The sequence below is a fragment of the Brachyhypopomus gauderio genome, chromosome 2, assembly GCF_052324685.1.
Source record: "Brachyhypopomus gauderio isolate BG-103 chromosome 2, BGAUD_0.2, whole genome shotgun sequence".
NCBI lineage: Eukaryota > Metazoa > Chordata > Actinopteri > Gymnotiformes > Hypopomidae > Brachyhypopomus > Brachyhypopomus gauderio.
In genome coordinates this window covers 21,219,827-21,238,201 of record NC_135212.1, presented here as the reverse complement: position 1 = coordinate 21,238,201, position 18,375 = coordinate 21,219,827, and the positions used below count along the sequence as shown (strand labels likewise).

The window sequence follows — 18,375 nt, the reverse complement described above, 5'->3', positions numbered from 1 at the left end:
ATGCTAATGCATTCATAATTGTGTGTGGGATATGTGCTGTGTATGAACCGTTTTTCCAAAGTACCCGCCTCACTGTTGCCATAGAGACATTGGGTGGCTCCATTGCCCCTCCCCCTTACGACACTGTTGATATCCTTAGGCTGAAGCAATATACCGTGCAGGGAAAACACAGAGGCAGGGAGGGGGGCTGAGATGGGGGGGCTGAGCTGCATCTGCTGTTGATTGGTTGAGTCTGTGCGCTACACTCGGTGCTCGGCTACTCAGAGCTGCTGGTGAGCTGCCTTCAGTCTCTGCCCTGTTTGCTGCCTCTTATTAAAAGAGGAGAGGAGAGGAGAGGAGGGCTGAATCCCTACGCTCTCTCTCACTCTCTCTCTCTCTCTCTCTCTCTCTCTGTCTGTCTGTCTCTCTCTCTCTCTCTCTCTCTCTCTCTCTCTCTCTCTCTCTCTCTCTCTCTCTCTCTCTCTCTCTCTCTCCTCTCTGTCTGTCTGTCTCTCTCCCTTTCTTTCTCTCTCTCTCTCCTCCTCACTGTCTACCTGAGCGAGGAGAGCGGTCTGTGGATTATCCGGTCCCACACAGCCTCCCTGCCGGATTTAAAAGCTCCAGATACAGACCCGGGAGGTTGTGGGGCAGGGAGGGGAGTGATCTGGATCAGGACCGCTGCCCTGGCCATCGCACCTCCTGCTGGGGCCTCACTTGGGAGGAGCGCTGAGGGGGAGGGGTGCTGCAGCAGGTGGGTGAGCGAGCCAGGCGCAGCGGCACTGAGCCCAGACCGGGCCGGAGCCCGGGGCCGGCGGAGCGCTCCAGCCCAGCGAAGGGGCCCCGCGAGCGGGCCGTATGCTGCAGATGGTACGCACCCTCGCCCAGTTCACCATCGCCCTGGAGGAGATGCAGGAGAGCGGCGGGGAGGACGGCGGAGGAGGGGGAGGGGGGGCGGGCGGCGAGGAGCACGCCCCCGTCCAGCCCGGCGGGAGCAGGGGCCGGGCGCCCAGCCCCCAGACCGGCACAGAGGTACGCCGTAGTCCGTATTCAGCACAAGGGAGCGTGGCGAGATGCGTTTAACGGCGTGGCCGAGCTCCGGTGGTCCGGGCATGCGCCGGCCACCGCTGGAGCTGAAACACCTGTTGTGTCGCTTTGGCCACGGGATTTCTACGTTTTTGGGTCGCCTCGCGGCACCACACTCGCCTTCCAGAGGCTTTGATGGGATGAAAGGGAATAATAAAGGAGGGAAAGCAGAGGAGGAGGCTGAGCAGAGGGGGGTTAATCACATCTGCTGAAGGGGCCTGTGCTTCTTCAACCAAGCTCGTACGCTCAGGTGCTCCCTGTATAGCAACAGGACTCGGAGGATTCAGATTCACATGGAGGGTGAGGGAGTGGAGCCAACCTGTACATCTCTCTGTCTGTCTCTCTCTCTGTCTCTCTCTCTCTCTCTCTCTCTCTCCTCCCTCTCCCTTTTTCCCTCTCTCTCCTCCCTCTCTCTCTCTCCTCCCTCTCCCTTTTTCCCTCTCTCTCTCCCCTCTCTCTCCCTCTCTCTCTCCCCCACTCTCTCTCTCTCTCCCTCTCTCTCTCCCCCACTCTCTCTCTCTCTCTCCCTCTCTCTCACACACTCCATCACTCACTCTCTCTCCCTTTTTCCCTCCCTCTCTCTCTCACTCCACTTCTCTCCCCTCCCTCCCTCCCTGTGTTATGGTGCAGCCGTGTCTCTCACACATGTAAGTACTGCGCTAGGCAGCCTTCAATCCCCACACCACTAATAGAATTAGAGCCCACTAAGTCAGCAGCGAGTGAATCATGTGATCAGCCAGCCAATCCCACCCCCAATCCCCCTGCGCTGTGTGTGTTTGTGTTTGTGTGTGTGTGCGTGTGTGTGTGTGCGCGCACTCCTGCTTATCTGTGTACAACCCCACCCTGCTCAACACCCCGTACACTCACTGGTTGATGCTCTTCGGTTGTGCACCTAAAGGCAGCAGACACTTCACACAGTGTCATAAGGCTGATGCTGTGATACTGATTTGCAGTGGAAACATCATGATGGTCCTCATGTGTCAAGATCCAGGTCCACTGGTGGTTTAGAGTATTAATCGTGGCCATAGCAGCGATCTGAAGCTGTTGCTTTTCAAATTGAGTGTGTGTGTGTGTTCTTGTGTGTTTGTGCAGCAAATCCATTACGTGTCAGTGGGACAGTGGGACAGTGACAGAGTGGCAGTGGGACAGTGGGACAGTGACAGAGGGACAGTGGGACAGTGGCAGTGGGACAGTGGGACAGTGGCAGAGGGACAGTGGGACAGTGGCAGAGGGACAGTGGGGACAGTGACAGAGTGGCAGTGGGACAGTGACAGAGTGGCAGTGGGACAGTGACAGAGTGGCAGTGGGACAGTGACAGAGGGACAGTGGGACAGTGGCAGAGGGACAGTGGGACAGTGGCAGAGGGACAGTGGGACAGTGGCAGAGGGACAGTGGGACAGTGACAGTGGGCAACACTGGTGATTCCAGACGGCCCCTCCAGTCATGTTCATGAGAACATTGTTGGTTAATGGCGTTTAAACGGGAGGAGATGTGGGCTCCTAGGGGAAGAACTTTGGATTATAACTCCAGCAAATCTGAGGACTGGGACTGCTAATCTGTACAGATGGGATTTCCCTATGTGGGCGTGGGCCCAGGAAGAAGAGGGCTGGACCTCTGAATGTTACTCAGCTAGTTTGATGTCGAGTTGGGGTTTCTTTTTTATTTATTAATGAACCTTGATTTCTGCGTAGTCATTTTAATGTTCGGTATACATCACGTCTTTATATCTTGCTTATATTACCTTGTGAATGTTATTGGTTCAACATTAGTGTTATGCTGTTTGCTGCTCCCCCTATCTCTTGAGGTAATGGTTCAGTCTGGTGCCCAGCAGTGTGGTGTTCTGCTGGTGTGGGGGGTGCGACCAAGTTGATGATGGGGGGGGGGGGGGGGGGGGGGGCAGGGGCATGGGCATGTTCATTCATATCATGTGGACCAACGATGTGAGGATTCCAATGACCTTTAGAGTGAAAATGGAGCATTTTACATTTTCTTTCTCAGGCTTTATTTTTCTGTTCATCTTTCTTCACAGCTCAGTTTTCCTGTTTTTACTCATTCTTGTCATTTTTTCAGCCTCTCATACTCCCTTCTCTGCTAGCTAAAACCTACAGGCCCGTCCAGCTGGGTCAGGAAGTGGCACCAGTGGGCAGAAAACAGCTGGGTGCAGAAACACTTCTGGTTGCGAGGTGCCGGTGCGCTCTGACGCACATGCCACCTGATGCTTTTTGTTCTGGACACTTCCGTTTCACGTATTTTCACGATGCACCGTATGCTTCAGGGCTGATCCGAGTCGTCTGGCCCACTCTATCTGGCCAGGTCCCGGCGGTCCTGGCCGTGCCCAGCGGGGCTGACGCAACGCCAGCTCTCTCAGGAGTGTGGTGGGGTTTTCTCACCTCGCTTAGCTCTTCTTTGGAGAAACACGGACATGGTCCAGGAAAGCAGCAGGAGAATCGGACGTGGGCGAGCTCCTCGGAGTCACCCTGGTGTGCTGTTGCACTTGTACTGATTTACTGTTGCTCAGTGTGAACTGTGTACTGGTGACCCTCAACTGCTCTTGGGTAATGGGAGTGAAACGTGGTCAGATCAGAAGGGTCACCGGGACCAGCGGACACGAATGACCCCGCCTGTGACCTTCCTTGGGGTGTCATTCGTGTTACAGAACCAAAACAGGAGTGTGAGCAGGAGAGAGTGTGAGCAGGAGAGAGTGTGAGCAGGAGAGAGTGTGAGCAGGAGAGAGTGTGAGCAGGAGAGAGTGTGAGCAGGAGAGAGTGTGAGCAGGAGAGAGTGTGAGCAGGAGAGAGTGTGAGCAGGAGAGAGTGTGAGCAGGAGAGAGTGTGAGCAGGAGAGAGTGTGAGCAGGAGAGAGTGTGAGCAGGAACCCTTCTCAGAGCGTCAGAGCAGAGAACAGAAGGCGCTGCAGCTAGGAGCAGCATCCTTGCCTACGTAGTCATGGACACTCGTCATGGAGATGGTTACCGAGGTAGTGATGACAGCGGGAGAGCAAATGTCTGACCTAGGTGCTAGGCAACAGGCTTCACATGTTCCCAAAGCCCTCTGTCCCCTCTCCCCCCTCCTCCTTCTCTCCTTGCTTATCTTCACCGTCTCCCCCAGCCACGCTGCACCGGGCCCTCTGGGCCCAGAACACTCGTTCTGCCCATTCACTTTGGAGTGTAATATTTCGATAATGAACGGAGAACAGCGCCAATACTGTGTGTCTGAGCCACCAAGCACCATTCCCATTAACCTAGTTGCTTCATGCCTGCCTGTTGTGTGACTGGTTAGTATTCAAATAAATGAATTCTGCGTAGTCCGGAAACTATATTAGAACAGATCAGCAAGTTGATTGAAATCTGTCACTAATTTATGACATTTATTTCCAGATGTGTTAAGCTGTGTATGGTTTAAAAGTGCATAAGTATGGGTTGTGTTTTGTGTAAACACATTTGTGTGCACGTGCGTATGTGCAGCTCTGTGTGTGAACAGGCGCACACTTTATTACAGCTGTAAATGTTGGCAGAGCTACTTAACGTTACTAAATCACCCTGAGTCTCCAAGGCCTCCAGCAGAGCAGTTTAGAAGGAAATGAGGTCTTCCTCAGAACCAGACGGCAGCTTTGCCAAGCCTATGAAACCCCACCAGACTCACCGGGCAGGCGGAGCGCCCCACCACCCCACCCCTGTTCCCCCCACCCCCCCAGTCCGTGCCCCACAGGCGAGCTGGCAGGGTGCAGAGGACACGGGCACGTGAGCGCTGCCAGCCTCCCAACAGCTTCCTCTAACGAGGCCCCTGGTGAGGCTGAGATTGAGGATTGGCTGCCCTGGTGAGGCTGAGATTGAGGATTGGCTGCCCTGGTGAGGCTGAGATTGAGGATTGGCTGCCCTGGTGAGGCTGAGATTGAGGATTGGCTGCCCTGGTGAGGCTGAGATTGAGGATTGGCTGCCCTGGTGAGGCTGAGATTGAGGATTGGCTGCCCCAGCTGGCGCTCCGTGGTTCTGCCTGGATACGATGTTTCCCTGAGGAGCAGACCCAGTCAGGGGCCTACACATTGGCTGTTGGCTCCATTTTCAGTTTACCACAAGGAGAAGAACTGGGTGGCATTTGAAAGATGCTCTAGATCAGGGATGTACAACTTGAAGGAGGAGCCGGGCCACAAATAAAGGTAAAGCTGCTTGAAGTGCCACCATGGCAAGCATGACAGTGCTTGGGGGGGGGGTGGCGAGTTTAAATTGTTGGGGGGGGGGGATTGTAGATCGTGTGGTAGCCCAAAAAACAACACTGTTGGTTCATCATTCAAATTCAGGCACGAAGCCTGGTGGGACGCAACCGTATGTTGTGTACCCCTGCTCTAGGTGATTCTAGTTTATGGCTTACAGTAGAACAGGGGTACTCAACTGGCGGACCGCGGTCCGGATCCGGACCCGAACGCAGTCCTGTCCGGACCCAATCTCATTCCTGATTAACTGGATACGGACAAAAAAAAAACGGAGCATTTATTTCAGGGCTATTGAAAAAAACACTCCGTCACGAGTGTTACGTTGGCCCCCCCGCTCAACAACTTACGCTCGCCACCCCCGTTGCACCGGACCTCAGGTCACAGGTATCTGCCAATATTGGACCGCGGACAAATTTAGTTGAGTACCCCTGCAGTAGAATGTCTAAAAATCCATCTGTTGGTGAGGGAGAAGACCTGTCTGAGTCTCTGAACAGGATCGCTGTGTGGACACCAGTGAATCTGACCGTCCCTTGCAGGAGCTCTACATGAAACACTGGGTATCAACTCTTTAACCTTCACCTTTTCTTATTTCTCTGTCAGAAAGTAGTTGGGTTCACGCGTCCATCAACACAAACACATTCTTCTGTATTGGTTGAACACTTGCGTTTATATCGGACCTCTTTATTCACATAATGGTGTTTCAGATAAGCTGACATGAACAGGGTAGAATGTTCTAGAGACGGGCAGACGAGCTGGAATGTCAGCTGGAGTGTTTCTCTTAGGATGCTTGGCTTGGTGTTCGTTGGAGTGTGTTGCATCTGTCGGGGAATGTTGAGTTAGTGTTGGGGAATGTTGAGTTAGTGTTGGGGATTGTTGTAATTGTGTAGAAATGGTTTTACAGCAGATGATGATGAAGAGTCAGGTTGATTTAACCTTTTGGTTTGTTCCTGCGTTACGGGTAGTGCAAAACGAGTTACTTCAGGGCTCACAATCTAAATGGATCACTGGACATTACTCAAGCAGCAGGAACCGACATGAAGAAGTTGTTTATATTTAATTAGCTTAACCTGATAACTGCTCTTCAGTTGCAAGGCTAGAATGAAATGCACCTTCCTTTAACTCCACCATCTGTGATTGATTCACAGGGTCTTGGGGAGTGATCTCATTGGTAACTAATCGAGCACAGATAAACATTGCAAATGCAGGAGCAGAAAAAAAAAGTCACAGCCAGGCTGTAAACTGTGTAAACTACTCTATTTGATTTTTAGAGTTCCCATTTTACCCAGTCCACTTTCCCATGCCGTCCCAGAATGCCCTTCTTCTCACCTGCATGCTACATTCCCCAAACCACTGCTGGAGAAGAGAAATGATGGCGGATACTGTAAGGATCTCCGGTTTGCGCCGGTGCGGTCAGGGTGATCCCGTTAGGTCTGTAGTGCCTCGCCAGCATCTGCCTCCACCTCCACTGGTCTCACGGCCCCATAGGGTGGAGTAGGGGGGGTGAGGGTGGAGTAGGGGGGGTGAGGGTGGGGTAGGGGGGGTGAGGGTGGAGTAGAGGGGGTGAGGGTGGAGTAGAGGGGGTGAGGGTGGTGTAGGGGGGGTGAGGGTGGAGTAGGGGGGGTGAGGGTGGGGTAGGGGGAGTGAGGGTGGTGTAGGGGGGGTGAGGGTGGAGTAGAGGGGGTGAGGGTGGTGTAGAGGGGGTGAGGGTGGTGTAGGGGGGGTGAGGGTGGAGTAGGGGGGGTGAGGGTGGTGTAGGGGGGGTGAGGGTGGAGTAGAGGGGGGTGAGGGTGGAGTAGAGGGGGTGAGGGTGGGGTAGAGGGGGTGAGGGTGGAGTAGGGGGGTTGGGAAGGACTCCAATGTAGCTCATTTGATTAAAACTGTAGTGAGAAATCAGGTGATGTCATTAAGCAGTTCTGTGATATTAGCCCAGGAATATAAGAAATAATTTTGGTCAGTGCACCCATTATAAAGGCTACAGTGGAATTCTCTGTATGTAATGTTAATCCATATCGATCTATATTGTGATATTACTTCTTTCTGTTTTCACTCTGGTGGTGTATGATCATTCCAATTCGTTTGCCTGCTGGGTGTATCTAGCACATAATTGCACCACAATGATCCTGCCGCATGTTTACATGCTACATGACCGCTCTGTGCGCTGTGAACAACGTCGGAGTCACTACCAGGACTGGGCGGGCGGTGTTGGCACCGGGCTGTTGCTCACGGGCCGGCCTCTGGCTACGCACAGGCCGTGTTTGCATTGCTAGCCACTCCCACGCCATGCTGTGTAACAAGTGCTTCTCGTGAATATTCATCATCACTCCCACGCGCTCCTAGGAGCAGAATCTGAGCTCAGAAGGTAGTGAGAAACTCCGACGCCTGTTGCTCGGTTCATTTGTGACCCTGGGGGAGGTTCTACTCCAGGGGGCTTCTGCACATCAGGAGCTAGACACTGATCTGGGGATGTGCTGTCCACCACCGCATCAACCCCATATACCCCCTCCACCGCATCTACCCCCTCCACCCCACCACCCCATCTAACCCCCTCCACCCCATCTAACCCCCTCCACCCCATCTACCCCCTCCACCCCATCTACCCCCTCCACCCCACCACCCCATCTACCCCCACCACCCCATCTACCCCCTCCACCCCATCTACCCCCTCCACCCCACCACCCCATCTACCCCCACACCACCCCATCTACCCCCTCCACCCCATCTAACCCCCTCCACCCCATCTAACCCCCTCCACCCCCTCCACCCCATCTACCCCCTCCACCCCATCTACCCCCTCCACCCCATCTACCCCCTCCACCCCATCTACCCCCTCCACCCCCTCCACCCCATCTACCCCCACCACCCCATCTACCCCCACCACCCCATCTAACCCCCTCCACCCCACCACCCCATCTACCCCCACCACCCCATCTACCCCCACCACCCCATCTAACCCCCACCACCCCATCTACCCCCTCCACCCCATCTACCCCCACCACCCCATCTAACCCCCACCACCCCATCTACCCCCTCCACCCCATCTACCCCCACCACCCCATCTACCCCCACCACCCCATCTACCCCCTCCACCCCATCTACCCCACCACCCCATCTACCCCCTCCACCCCATCTACCCCCTCCACCCCACCACCCCATCTAGCCCCTCCACCCCACCACCCCATCTACCCCCACCACCCCATCTACCCCCTCCACCCCATCTACCCCCACCACCCCACCACCCCATCTACCCCCACCACCCCACCACCCCATCTACCCCCTCCACCCCATCTACCCCCACCACCCCATCTACCCCCTTCACCCCACCACCCCATCTACCCCCTCCACCCCATATACCCCATCTACCCCCTCCACCCCATCTACCCCCTCCACCCCACCACCCCATCTACCCCCTCCACCCCATATACCCCATCTACCCCCTCCACCCCATCTACCCCCTCCACCCCACCACCCCATCTACCCCCTCCACCCCATATACCCCATCTATCCCCTCCACCCCATATACCCCCTCCACCCCACCACCCCATCTAGCTCATGTACCTCATGGACACATTTACTCTGAAAGAATGCTGATTTTAAACCATCCCTCTTCCTAAACACACTGGTTACGTGATGACGTACTGTCAGATCCATGATGTAAAAACATTTGTGTTTGGAAATGTTTCTTACATGTCAATTGGCATTTAGCCATTTGACAAATATCTCTTTGTCTTCAGGCAATCTTCAGGAATACACAAAGCCATCTGGTATGACTACACACACACACACACTTAGTTTTAGTACCAAGGGCACATATTTCCCCCCTGCTGCGGCTACTGGGCCATTGTGGAATGTTATTATTTAGGCCAAAGTTCATGTGGTTATGAAGGTAAAAAGTGTGTGTGTGTGTGTGTGTGTGTGTTTGTGCGCATGCGTGTGTGTGTGCGTGTGTGTGGGCATGCATTTCAACCTCCCTCTAGACAGTCGTCCATGCGGGTGATGTGTGTGTCCAGCCCCTGGCCATGGTGCTGTATTTACTCATCCATTTGTCTGCCCTGCTGTGTGAACCTCACACGAGCTTAAATGTCTCAAAACATTTACTAATCTGGCTCGGTGAGCACAGCCTGCTGGCTGCCTGTCCACAGACGGCTGCATCACCGTCCTCTCCATCCTCCTCCACCCTCCAGAGCCCGGGCTCTACACCGGTGTTGGTGGGGGTCTGGGGCAGGCATCCTCCTGGCTCTGTGGAGCATGAGGGGCCTGTGAGGCTGCACTTGGGGCGGGGACCAAAGGTCATGGTGGTGATGATGCCTCAGAATGGAGCGGCGGGGGGGGGCTGACACCGGGGGGGACCTGTCACTGTGATGAGGGTCTAGACACACTAATGTTGAGCTGAAGTGCTCCGTTCTGGGGGCTGTGATGAGGGTCTAGACACACTAATGTTGAGCTGAAGTGCTCCGTTCTGGGGGCTGTGATGAGCTGCCTGTCTGGTCAGGTGTGGTCAGGTGTGGTCAGTCCTCTGACCACGTCCCAGTGAGAACACACTATGTTGGAGAACAGAGGCGGACGGGGGTGTAGCTCAAACTCCACCTCATCATCCCGTGAATGGAGCAATCGTGCTTCTCAGCTACACTTTTTCCTGTGCATTTTCTCTCTCTCTCTCTCTCTCTCTCTCTCTCTCTCTCCCCCTCTCTCTCTCTCTCTCTCTCATCACGTCTCCTCCTTTAAGGATGTGGACGGATATTTGGCTCCGTGAGTAGATATGACGAAGTAAACAGGAAACTCTTATTTTGATTAAAGACAAGCCAGTTGGCATCATTATAATGTCTGTCTGTCTGTGTGTGTGTGTGTGTGTGTGTGTGTGTGTGTGTGTGTGTGTGTGTGTGTGTGTGTGTGTGTGTGTGAGAAGGAGAGACAGATGTGAGGAATTCCCTGTATGACTGATGTTTAGGCTGCTGTTGACAGTATCCGCTCAGATCTTTGGGAATATATGGATTTGTTATTTGTAGATGGCAGTGCTGCTCTCTGTGTGTGTAGGTGTGTGTGACCGTGCACACAGTGTTTGTGTGCACATCTGAACATGGGCATGACGGTGTGATTTCATGGAGATCTCTGTGTTTGTGTGTGTGGGAGGGAGTTATGTGATGTCTCAGTGTACTGTCTCTCTCTGCAGGATATGAGAAGACATGTCATGATGACCCTGCTGGACACTGAACAGTCTTATGTGGACTCTCTGCGCACCCTGATCCAGGTACAGCAGCCGGCCAATATATTAACGATTTTTAAACATGGTCACGTCCAGTGATTTCTTGTTGCTGTCCAAAGTAAAGAACCTCGCCAGGCGAAACTCTTTATTAGCTGAACGACGGTGCTCGGCAGTCAAGCGTATGGAGTGTGTGAGGGGCAGGGGTGTGTGAGGCGCAGAGGTGTGTGAGGGGCAGGGGTGTGTGAGGCGCAGGGGTGTGTGAGGCGCAGGGGTGTGTGAGGCGCAGGGGTGTGTGAGGCGCAGGGGTGTGTGAGGCACAGGGGTGTGTGAGGGGCAGGGGTGTGTGAGGCGCAGGGGTGTGTGAGGGGCAGGGGTGTGTGAGGCGCAGGGGTGTGTGAGGCGCAGGGGTGTGTGAGGGGCAGGGGTGTGTGAGGCGCAGGGGTGTGTGAGGGGCAGGGGTGTGTGAGGCGCAGGGGTGTGTGAGGCGCAGGGGTGTGTGAGGGGCAGGGGTGTGTGAGGCGCAGGGGTGTGTGAGGCGCAGGGGTGTGTGAGGCGCAGGGGTGTGTGAGGCGCAGGGGTGTGTGAGGCGCAGGGGTGTGTGAGGGGCAGGGGTGTGTGAGGGGCAGGGGTGTGTGAGGGGCAGGGGTGTGTGAGGCGCAGGGGTGTGTGAGGGGCAGGGGTGTGTGAGGGGCAGGGGTGTGTGAGGGGCAGGGGTGTGTGAGGCGCAGGGGTGTGTGAGGCGCAGGGGTGTGTGAGGGGCAGGGGTGTGTGAGGGGCAGGGGTGTGTGAGGGGCAGGGGTGTGTGAGGGGCAGGGGTGTGTGAGGCGCAGGGGTGTGTGAGGGGCAGGGGTGTGTGAGGGGCAGGGGTGTGTGAGGGGCAGGGGTGTGTGAGGGGCAGGGGTGTGTGAGGCGCAGGGGTGTGTGAGGGGCAGGGGTGTGTGAGGGGCAGGGGTGTGTGAGGGGCAGGGGTGTGTGAGGCGCAGGGGTGTGTGAGGCGCAGGGGTGTGTGAGGCGCAGGGGTGTGTGAGGGGCAGGGGTGTGTGAGGTGCTTGTAGTGTGTCAGAGCTCCTCTATGCTCAGCGCACTGATCACATCGCAGTCTCCAGCCGCACTGGAGAGAAAGAAAAAACGAAGTAAGAAAAAGGACAAAGGGAGAGAACGACATCAAGAAATACTGCCTGTTACTGGCAGCGGATTGGCTGCGAGAGTGTCGCCATGGCTACAAGGTGAGGGGGTTCTGGGGTGGAACACTGCGAGGGCTGGCCCAGCCTCTGCGGCAGGGAGACAGACCCGTCAGCCCAGCACGCCTGCCGGCGCTCACACACCTCCCTGCCTCCTCGTTCCCAGCTAAATCAGGAGCTCTCCTTCAACGGCACTTTCCGTAAACACTGCACGGAGGTCATGTGACTCGGGCAGCCACTCAGACTGCCCCCCCCTGGCAAAGGCCAGAGGAAACAAAGAAAAACAAATGGCGTGGCTTTGTTTAGTTTACTCTGAGATCTGTTTTTATTGAGATATTATATATATATATATATATATATATATATATATATATATATATATATATATATAAAGAGAGAGAGAGAGAGAGAGCTCTTCAAAATAGAAAGACAGAAGGGGAAAGGGATGGAGAGAACAAAAATGTTAAATGTTGAGAGAAAGAGAGCAAAAGGGAGAGAAAGAGAGAGAGAGAGAGAGAGAGAGAGAGAGAGAGTGTGTGTGTGTGTGTGTGTGTGTGTGTGTGTGTATGAATGAATGATGGGTCTCATCAAGTCCCCTGAGTTAAGGGAGGTATTTCCTTTAATCAGAGTCTGGGCCAGAGCAAACACACGTGCATATTGTATAACCGCATAACACGATGTGCTCTTTACTGCAGTAGCGCGGGCTTCAGTGTGTTCGCTCGGGGGTGTACAAACAAGGACACACAACAGCGGATGTCTCACTGAGACTCACTCTCTACCATCTCCCGTCTCTGTAGCGATCTCACGTTCAGTCCGGTCACACGGCTGAGCGGGGTAACGGAACATTAAGCAGGGAAGCTGTCGCTGGCTAGCACGTCATGTTCGAGCAGACATGGGGCCTGTGAAAGTTTTACACCCATCTGACATGAGCGTATATCCCCGAGAGCAAAGAGGGCAAGCTCCCTGTTGGCTCTAACATGTTGAACGTGGTCTCCCCCCCGCAGGGATACATGAAGCCCCTGAAGCAGACGGAGAACTCGCCCCTCTGTGACCCGTCTCTGGTGGACGAGATGTTCTACCAGATCCCCGAGATCCTGGAGCACCATGAGCAGTTCCTGGAACAGGTGCTCGGCTGCGTCAGTGACTGGCATGACCGCCAGACCGTCGGACACTTGCTCGTGCAGTCGGTGAGCGTTCCCCTCCCCCTCTCCATGAGAACACTGCACCGGCCACCGCAGAAGGTTCCAGAGTCGCTCCGCTGGGCCCACACAGCTCCACCTTCAAGTTTGCGGTGGTGATGCTGGTGGTGGTGGTGGTTGTCCACTGGAACGAATCTTTACAGTTCCGACTCTACAGTGTTTTCCTTGGTCGATGGGATAATGGAGTTTTAATGTAGCCATTCACACTGCCAGATGCTTTTAAAAAATGGCTTTCCTCTAAGTTTAGAGAATGCCTTTGGTGAAGTCATTTATCTCTAGTTAAATATGCCAAAACCTTGGGGGGTTAATTTAATTCTGTTTTCACAAAAAGAGCCCCCCTTCATTATCAATGATGTCATCGGTCAGGGTGTGCTGTGACTGTTGTTCCGCTGTGAGGATCGTTAGGCACTGATTAGGCCCCATTATGAGTGTAATAAGAGTCTGTTCGCCCCTGGGCAGGAACACAGATGGAGATTCAACCACGTTGGTGTGACTCATAAAGTACGAGGCTCTATGGCTTTATGTTGGTTATTTCTCCCTGGTGAGGGCCATGAGGACCTATCGGGGATGGGTTTGCCCAGACAGGCACCACAGACTCCTTCACGGATACACACACACACACACACAGCAGGCACCACAGACACCTTCATGCCTCCTATGGGGTGCAGCAGAAGCAAGAGAACCTGGTGTCTTTTTGTAACATGCATTTATGCACATACATGCTCACATGGATATACACACACAAGCAGAGGAGGACACACACACACACACACACAGGTCTCACCGCTATGCTCTCTCCAGGACCTTTCACTCAGACCAGACTAGTGCATCACTCACTCAGTAATGTCACTCTGCTCTCGCACTGAAGGCTGCATGTAGTTGAGCACCAGATAACTCTTTATACACACACTATATTGCCAAAAGTATTCGCTCACCTTCCTTAACTCACATATGATGTACAGTGGACAGTTGACTGTGGAATATTTAGGAGTGAGGAAATTTCACGACAGGATTTGTTGCACAGGTGGCATCCTATCACAGTTCCACGCTGGAATTCACTGAGCTCCTGAGTGACCCATTCTTTCACATGACCCAGTCTGCATGCCTAAGTGCTTATACACCTGTGGCTATGGAAGTGATTGGAACACCTGACTCCGATAATTTGGATGGGTGAGCGAATATTTGTGGTAATAAAGTGTGTCTTATGAAGCTGACTCTACCATGGACTGGGCACACGTGTGGGTTGTTCTGAGGACTGGGCGCACGTGTTGACTCTTCTCTAGGCCGGGCGCACGTGTTGACTCTTCTCTAGACCGGGCGCACGTGTTGACTCTTCTCTAGGCCGGGTGCACGTGTTGACTCTTCTCTAGGCCGGGCGCACGTGTTGACTCTTCTCTAGGCCGGGCGCACGTGTTGACTCCTCTCCAGGCCGGGCGCACGTGTTGACTCTTCTCTAGGCCGGGTGCACGTGTTGACTCTTCTCTAGGCCGGGTGCACGTGTTGACTCTTCTCTAGGCCGGGCGCACGTGTTGACTCTTCTCTAGGCCGGGTGCACGTGTTGACTCTTCTCTAGGCCGGGTGCACGTGTTGACTCTTCTCTAGGCCGGGTGCACGTGTTGACTCTTCTCTAGGCCGGGCGCACGTGTTGACTCTTCTCTAGGCCGGGCGCACGTGTTGACTCTTCTCTAGGCCGGGCGCACGTGTTGACTCTTCTCCAGACTGGGCGAACGTGCATGCTTTTCTGTGGTCTGGGCACACGTGTTGACTGGGCGCTGTGTGTAGTCCGACAGCAATCATACAAGCAGCCTTAACCCATTTTAGACCCACCATGTTTACAAAGGAGAGCAGTAAAAAGGACACCGGCAGTTTGGAGGGAGAAATCATGCCCCCTGCCATTTAAAATCTGTACATGTCTCTCTCCTCTCTCCTTCCTTTCTTTCTGTCTGTTCTTCTGTTCCTCCATGTCTTTATTGTGAGATGGAGGAATGTGGAGTCTCAGCAGGGGTCTCTAATCTTGGTCACACCAGAGGCCTTACTGTGGGCTCTCATCAAACCTCCGCTTGATGAACAACCTTCAGCTCCACTACGGCTGGATCACACAAAAACAAATAAGGACTAAGGACAGTTATGTCCTGTGTCTGCACGCTAAGGACAGTTATGTCCTGTGTCTGCACGCTAAGGACAGTTATGTCCTGTGTCTGCACGCTAAGGACAGTTATGTCCTGTGTCTGCACGCTTGTGTTGTCCCTCAGCTGAAATAATTACAGTTTGCTATTGCTGTAACTGTTCTCAGTGCTCGGCTGGTTACAGTGCGGAGATTCCAGCCGGGCCACGTGGAGGCCGAGATCTCCATCACGAAAGGGTGAATGAAGTGATCCGCTGTGTGAGCGTGTGAGTGTGCGGCACGACCGATAGCAGCAGCTCACGCGCTGTCGCTCGAGAGACGCCTCGTTCAAACGTCTTCGTGGCATGGATTACGAAGGATGAGTGAAAGAGCTGAATGTGTCGGTAGACGTGGGGGTGGAATGGCTGTCGAGATGCACCGAGCGCACCGATTGGCCAGTAGATGGATGGTGTTAGAAGGGGCGTGTTCAATAATGCATGCCTCCACTTGAGAATGAAGAATGGCGCATGTTGAACAGAGAACTGGTGCCACGCTGCATCGACCTCATCTGTGTTCACGTTCTGTCGAAGTCCTGCCATGTTGTTTGGGGTCAGCTAATTCCCTCACGTGTCCACGCTCTCCTGCGTGACGTTAAGACTCCACATCCCCTCTCCGCACCATCTCTCCTGCCTTCTCCTCATTTATCTACACTTACCTAAACATTTTTCTTTGATGTTTGTGTAAATGTGCTTTTCCAGTAATTTCCTGTATACATCTTAGTTTTTCTAATAGCATTCCATGTGTACATACATACACAGCAGCCATTTGGTAGTTGACCCAGAAGCCATTTAGCTGTAGTTACTAACTGCACACACTAACCTTCTTGATCCCCTCATATTGTCCAGCAGGCATGAGATCTCCTCCTGGTCCTGGAGCTGCACCACTGGCATCTCCATCACGTTCTTGTCTTCAGTCTTCAACACTCATTGATCGTCCAAATGAAGTGATAACATTTAAGTTGGAGGTGAAACCTCCAGGAAAGTAAATATCCAAGTGTAGTGTTGGGGACTCCGGTGTGAAGGACATGAACGAGTCTCCTGCTGTGGGACCCTGATGAGGCTTTGAGTCATGGCCTCCTCTGACGTCATCACTCTGTCTCCTCCCACAGTTCTCCAAAGAAGTGCTCGCCAATATTTACTCTGCATATATTGATAACTTCATGAATGCCAAAGACGCAGTGAGGGTTGCCAAGGAAGCCAAGCCAGCGTTTATGAAGTTTTTAGAGGTAAACGTTTCATGTTTCATGTTGTGCGTGTGTGTGTGTGTGTGTGTCCTTCCACTGGTGCTCTTGAAGAGCAGCTTGAAGAATGTAGAATGAAAGGGTCTCTGGTGCTGGAGGATCCTGTATGATAGATTATTATATGGCATTTTAGCTGGGAATATTTCACACTATTTTGCTCTGTAAGTCCGGCCATCCTGTAAAAGAAAAGGGAAATCTGAACCATCTGTGTCTTTCACCTGATGTAAACGGAAGAATTATTTATTCAGTAAGTAGTGGTTTATGAAGGCTTTTAAAAAAGAGATGTATTTTGCTATTATTCTTTACTCTTTCTATTTCTTCATCTTATTCCATGTCTTCCTCTCCTAGAGAATTAAAAATGTACTGTAGCTTTCAATATAAGGTCTCATTAAAAGCTTCATATGGTTTTGTGGCACACTAATAGTTTTGCTTCCCCCTAGAGGCAGACTCTCAACATTTATGATGAGCAGCGGCGTATTAGCAGGCCTGATATTTCATCATTCTCCAGTGTCTTCAAGAAGATCAGTGTTTAAACATGTTCTTTCCCCACTGTTCTTTATTCTTTCTGACAGCAAAGCATGCGTGAGAATAAAGAGAAGCAGGCGCTGGGGGATCTGATGATCAAACCCGTGCAGCGGATCCCACGCTATGAGCTGCTGGTCAAAGTGAGTCTCTCCACCTGTAGTCCTCGTCTCCAGTCTCTCCACCTGTAGTCCTCGTCTCCAGTCTCTCCACCTGTAGTCCTCGTCTCCAGTCTCTCCACCTGTAGTCCTCTTCTCCAGTCTCTCCACCTATAGTCCTCGTTATCCATTCTTATTTCCTAGATGATGTATGTTTCAGATTGGATAGTATAGTGAGATAGTGCTTAATTTGTGTGCATGTGTCTGTCAGGATCTTCTAAAACACACTCCAGAAGACCATCCAGACCACCCCTTTCTGCTGGATGCTCAGAAGAACATAAAGACATTGGCTGAGAAGATTAACAAGGGCCGGCGCAACGCAGAGGAGGTGGAGCGCGAGACACGCATCATGCAGGAGATCGAGGCCCACATAGAGGGAGTGGAGCACGTAAGACACGCACAAATACTTACATAGAGGGAGTGGAGCACGTAAGACATGCACAAATACTCACATAGAGGGAGTGGAGCACGTAAGACACGCACAAATACTAACACAGAGGGAGTGGAGCACGTAAGACACGCACAAATACCAACACAGAGGGAGTGGAGCACGTAAGACATGCACAAATACTCACATAGAGGGAGTGGAGCACGTAAGACACGCACAAATACTCACATAGAGGGAGTGGAGCACGTAAGACATGCACACAAATACTCACATAGAGGGAGTTTAGCATGTTAGACATGCAAATACTCAATAGGGAGAGTGGAGTATGTAAGACACAAATACTCACATAGAGGGAGTGGAGCACGTAAGACACGCCCAAATGCTCACATAGAGGGAGTGGAGCATGTAAGACACGCCCAAATACTCACATAGAGGGAGTGGAGCACGTAAGACACGCACAAATACTCACATAGAGGGAGTGGAGCACGTAAGACATGCACACAAATACTCACATAGAGGGTGTTTAGCATGTTAGACATGCAAATACTCAATAGGGAGAGTGGAGTATGTAAGACACAAATACTCACATAGAGGGAGTGGAGCACGTAAGACACGCCCAAATGCTCACATAGAGGGAGTGGAGCACGTAAGACACGCCCAAATGCTCACATAGAGGGAGTGCAGCACGTAAGACACGCACAAATACTCACATAGAGGGAGTGGAGCACGTAAGACACGCCCAAATGCTCACATAGAGGGAGTGCAGCACGTAAGACACGCACAAATACTCACATAGAGGGAGTGCAGCACGTAAGACACGCACAAATACTCACACATAGAGGGAGTGGAGCACGTAAGACACGCACAAATACTCACATAGAGGGAGTGGAGCACGTAAGACACGCACAAATGCTCACATAGAGGGAGTTGAGCACGTAAGACACGCCCAAATACTCACATAGAGGGAGTGGAGCACGTAAGACACGCCCAAATACTCACATAGAGGGAGTGGAGCACGTAAGACACGCACAAATACTCACATAGAGGGAGTG

The 18,375-nt window shown here is 52.9% G+C and overlaps 1 protein-coding gene across 1 annotated transcript in view; it reads left to right on the top strand.

Annotated features, from left to right (window-relative positions):
* The first annotated feature begins 843 nt into the window (after nucleotides 1-843).
* arhgef17 (Rho guanine nucleotide exchange factor (GEF) 17) overlaps nucleotides 844-18,375 on the top strand; it is a 30,149-nt gene continuing 12,617 nt past the window's right edge. The window contains exons 1-6 of the mRNA XM_076997316.1: nucleotides 844-1,008; nucleotides 10,439-10,516; nucleotides 12,657-12,839; nucleotides 16,124-16,240; nucleotides 16,828-16,920; nucleotides 17,147-17,323. Coding sequence (XP_076853431.1) covers nucleotides 844-1,008; nucleotides 10,439-10,516; nucleotides 12,657-12,839; nucleotides 16,124-16,240; nucleotides 16,828-16,920; nucleotides 17,147-17,323 — 813 coding nt within the window. The remainder of the gene's footprint in view (nucleotides 1,009-10,438; nucleotides 10,517-12,656; nucleotides 12,840-16,123; nucleotides 16,241-16,827; nucleotides 16,921-17,146; nucleotides 17,324-18,375) is intronic.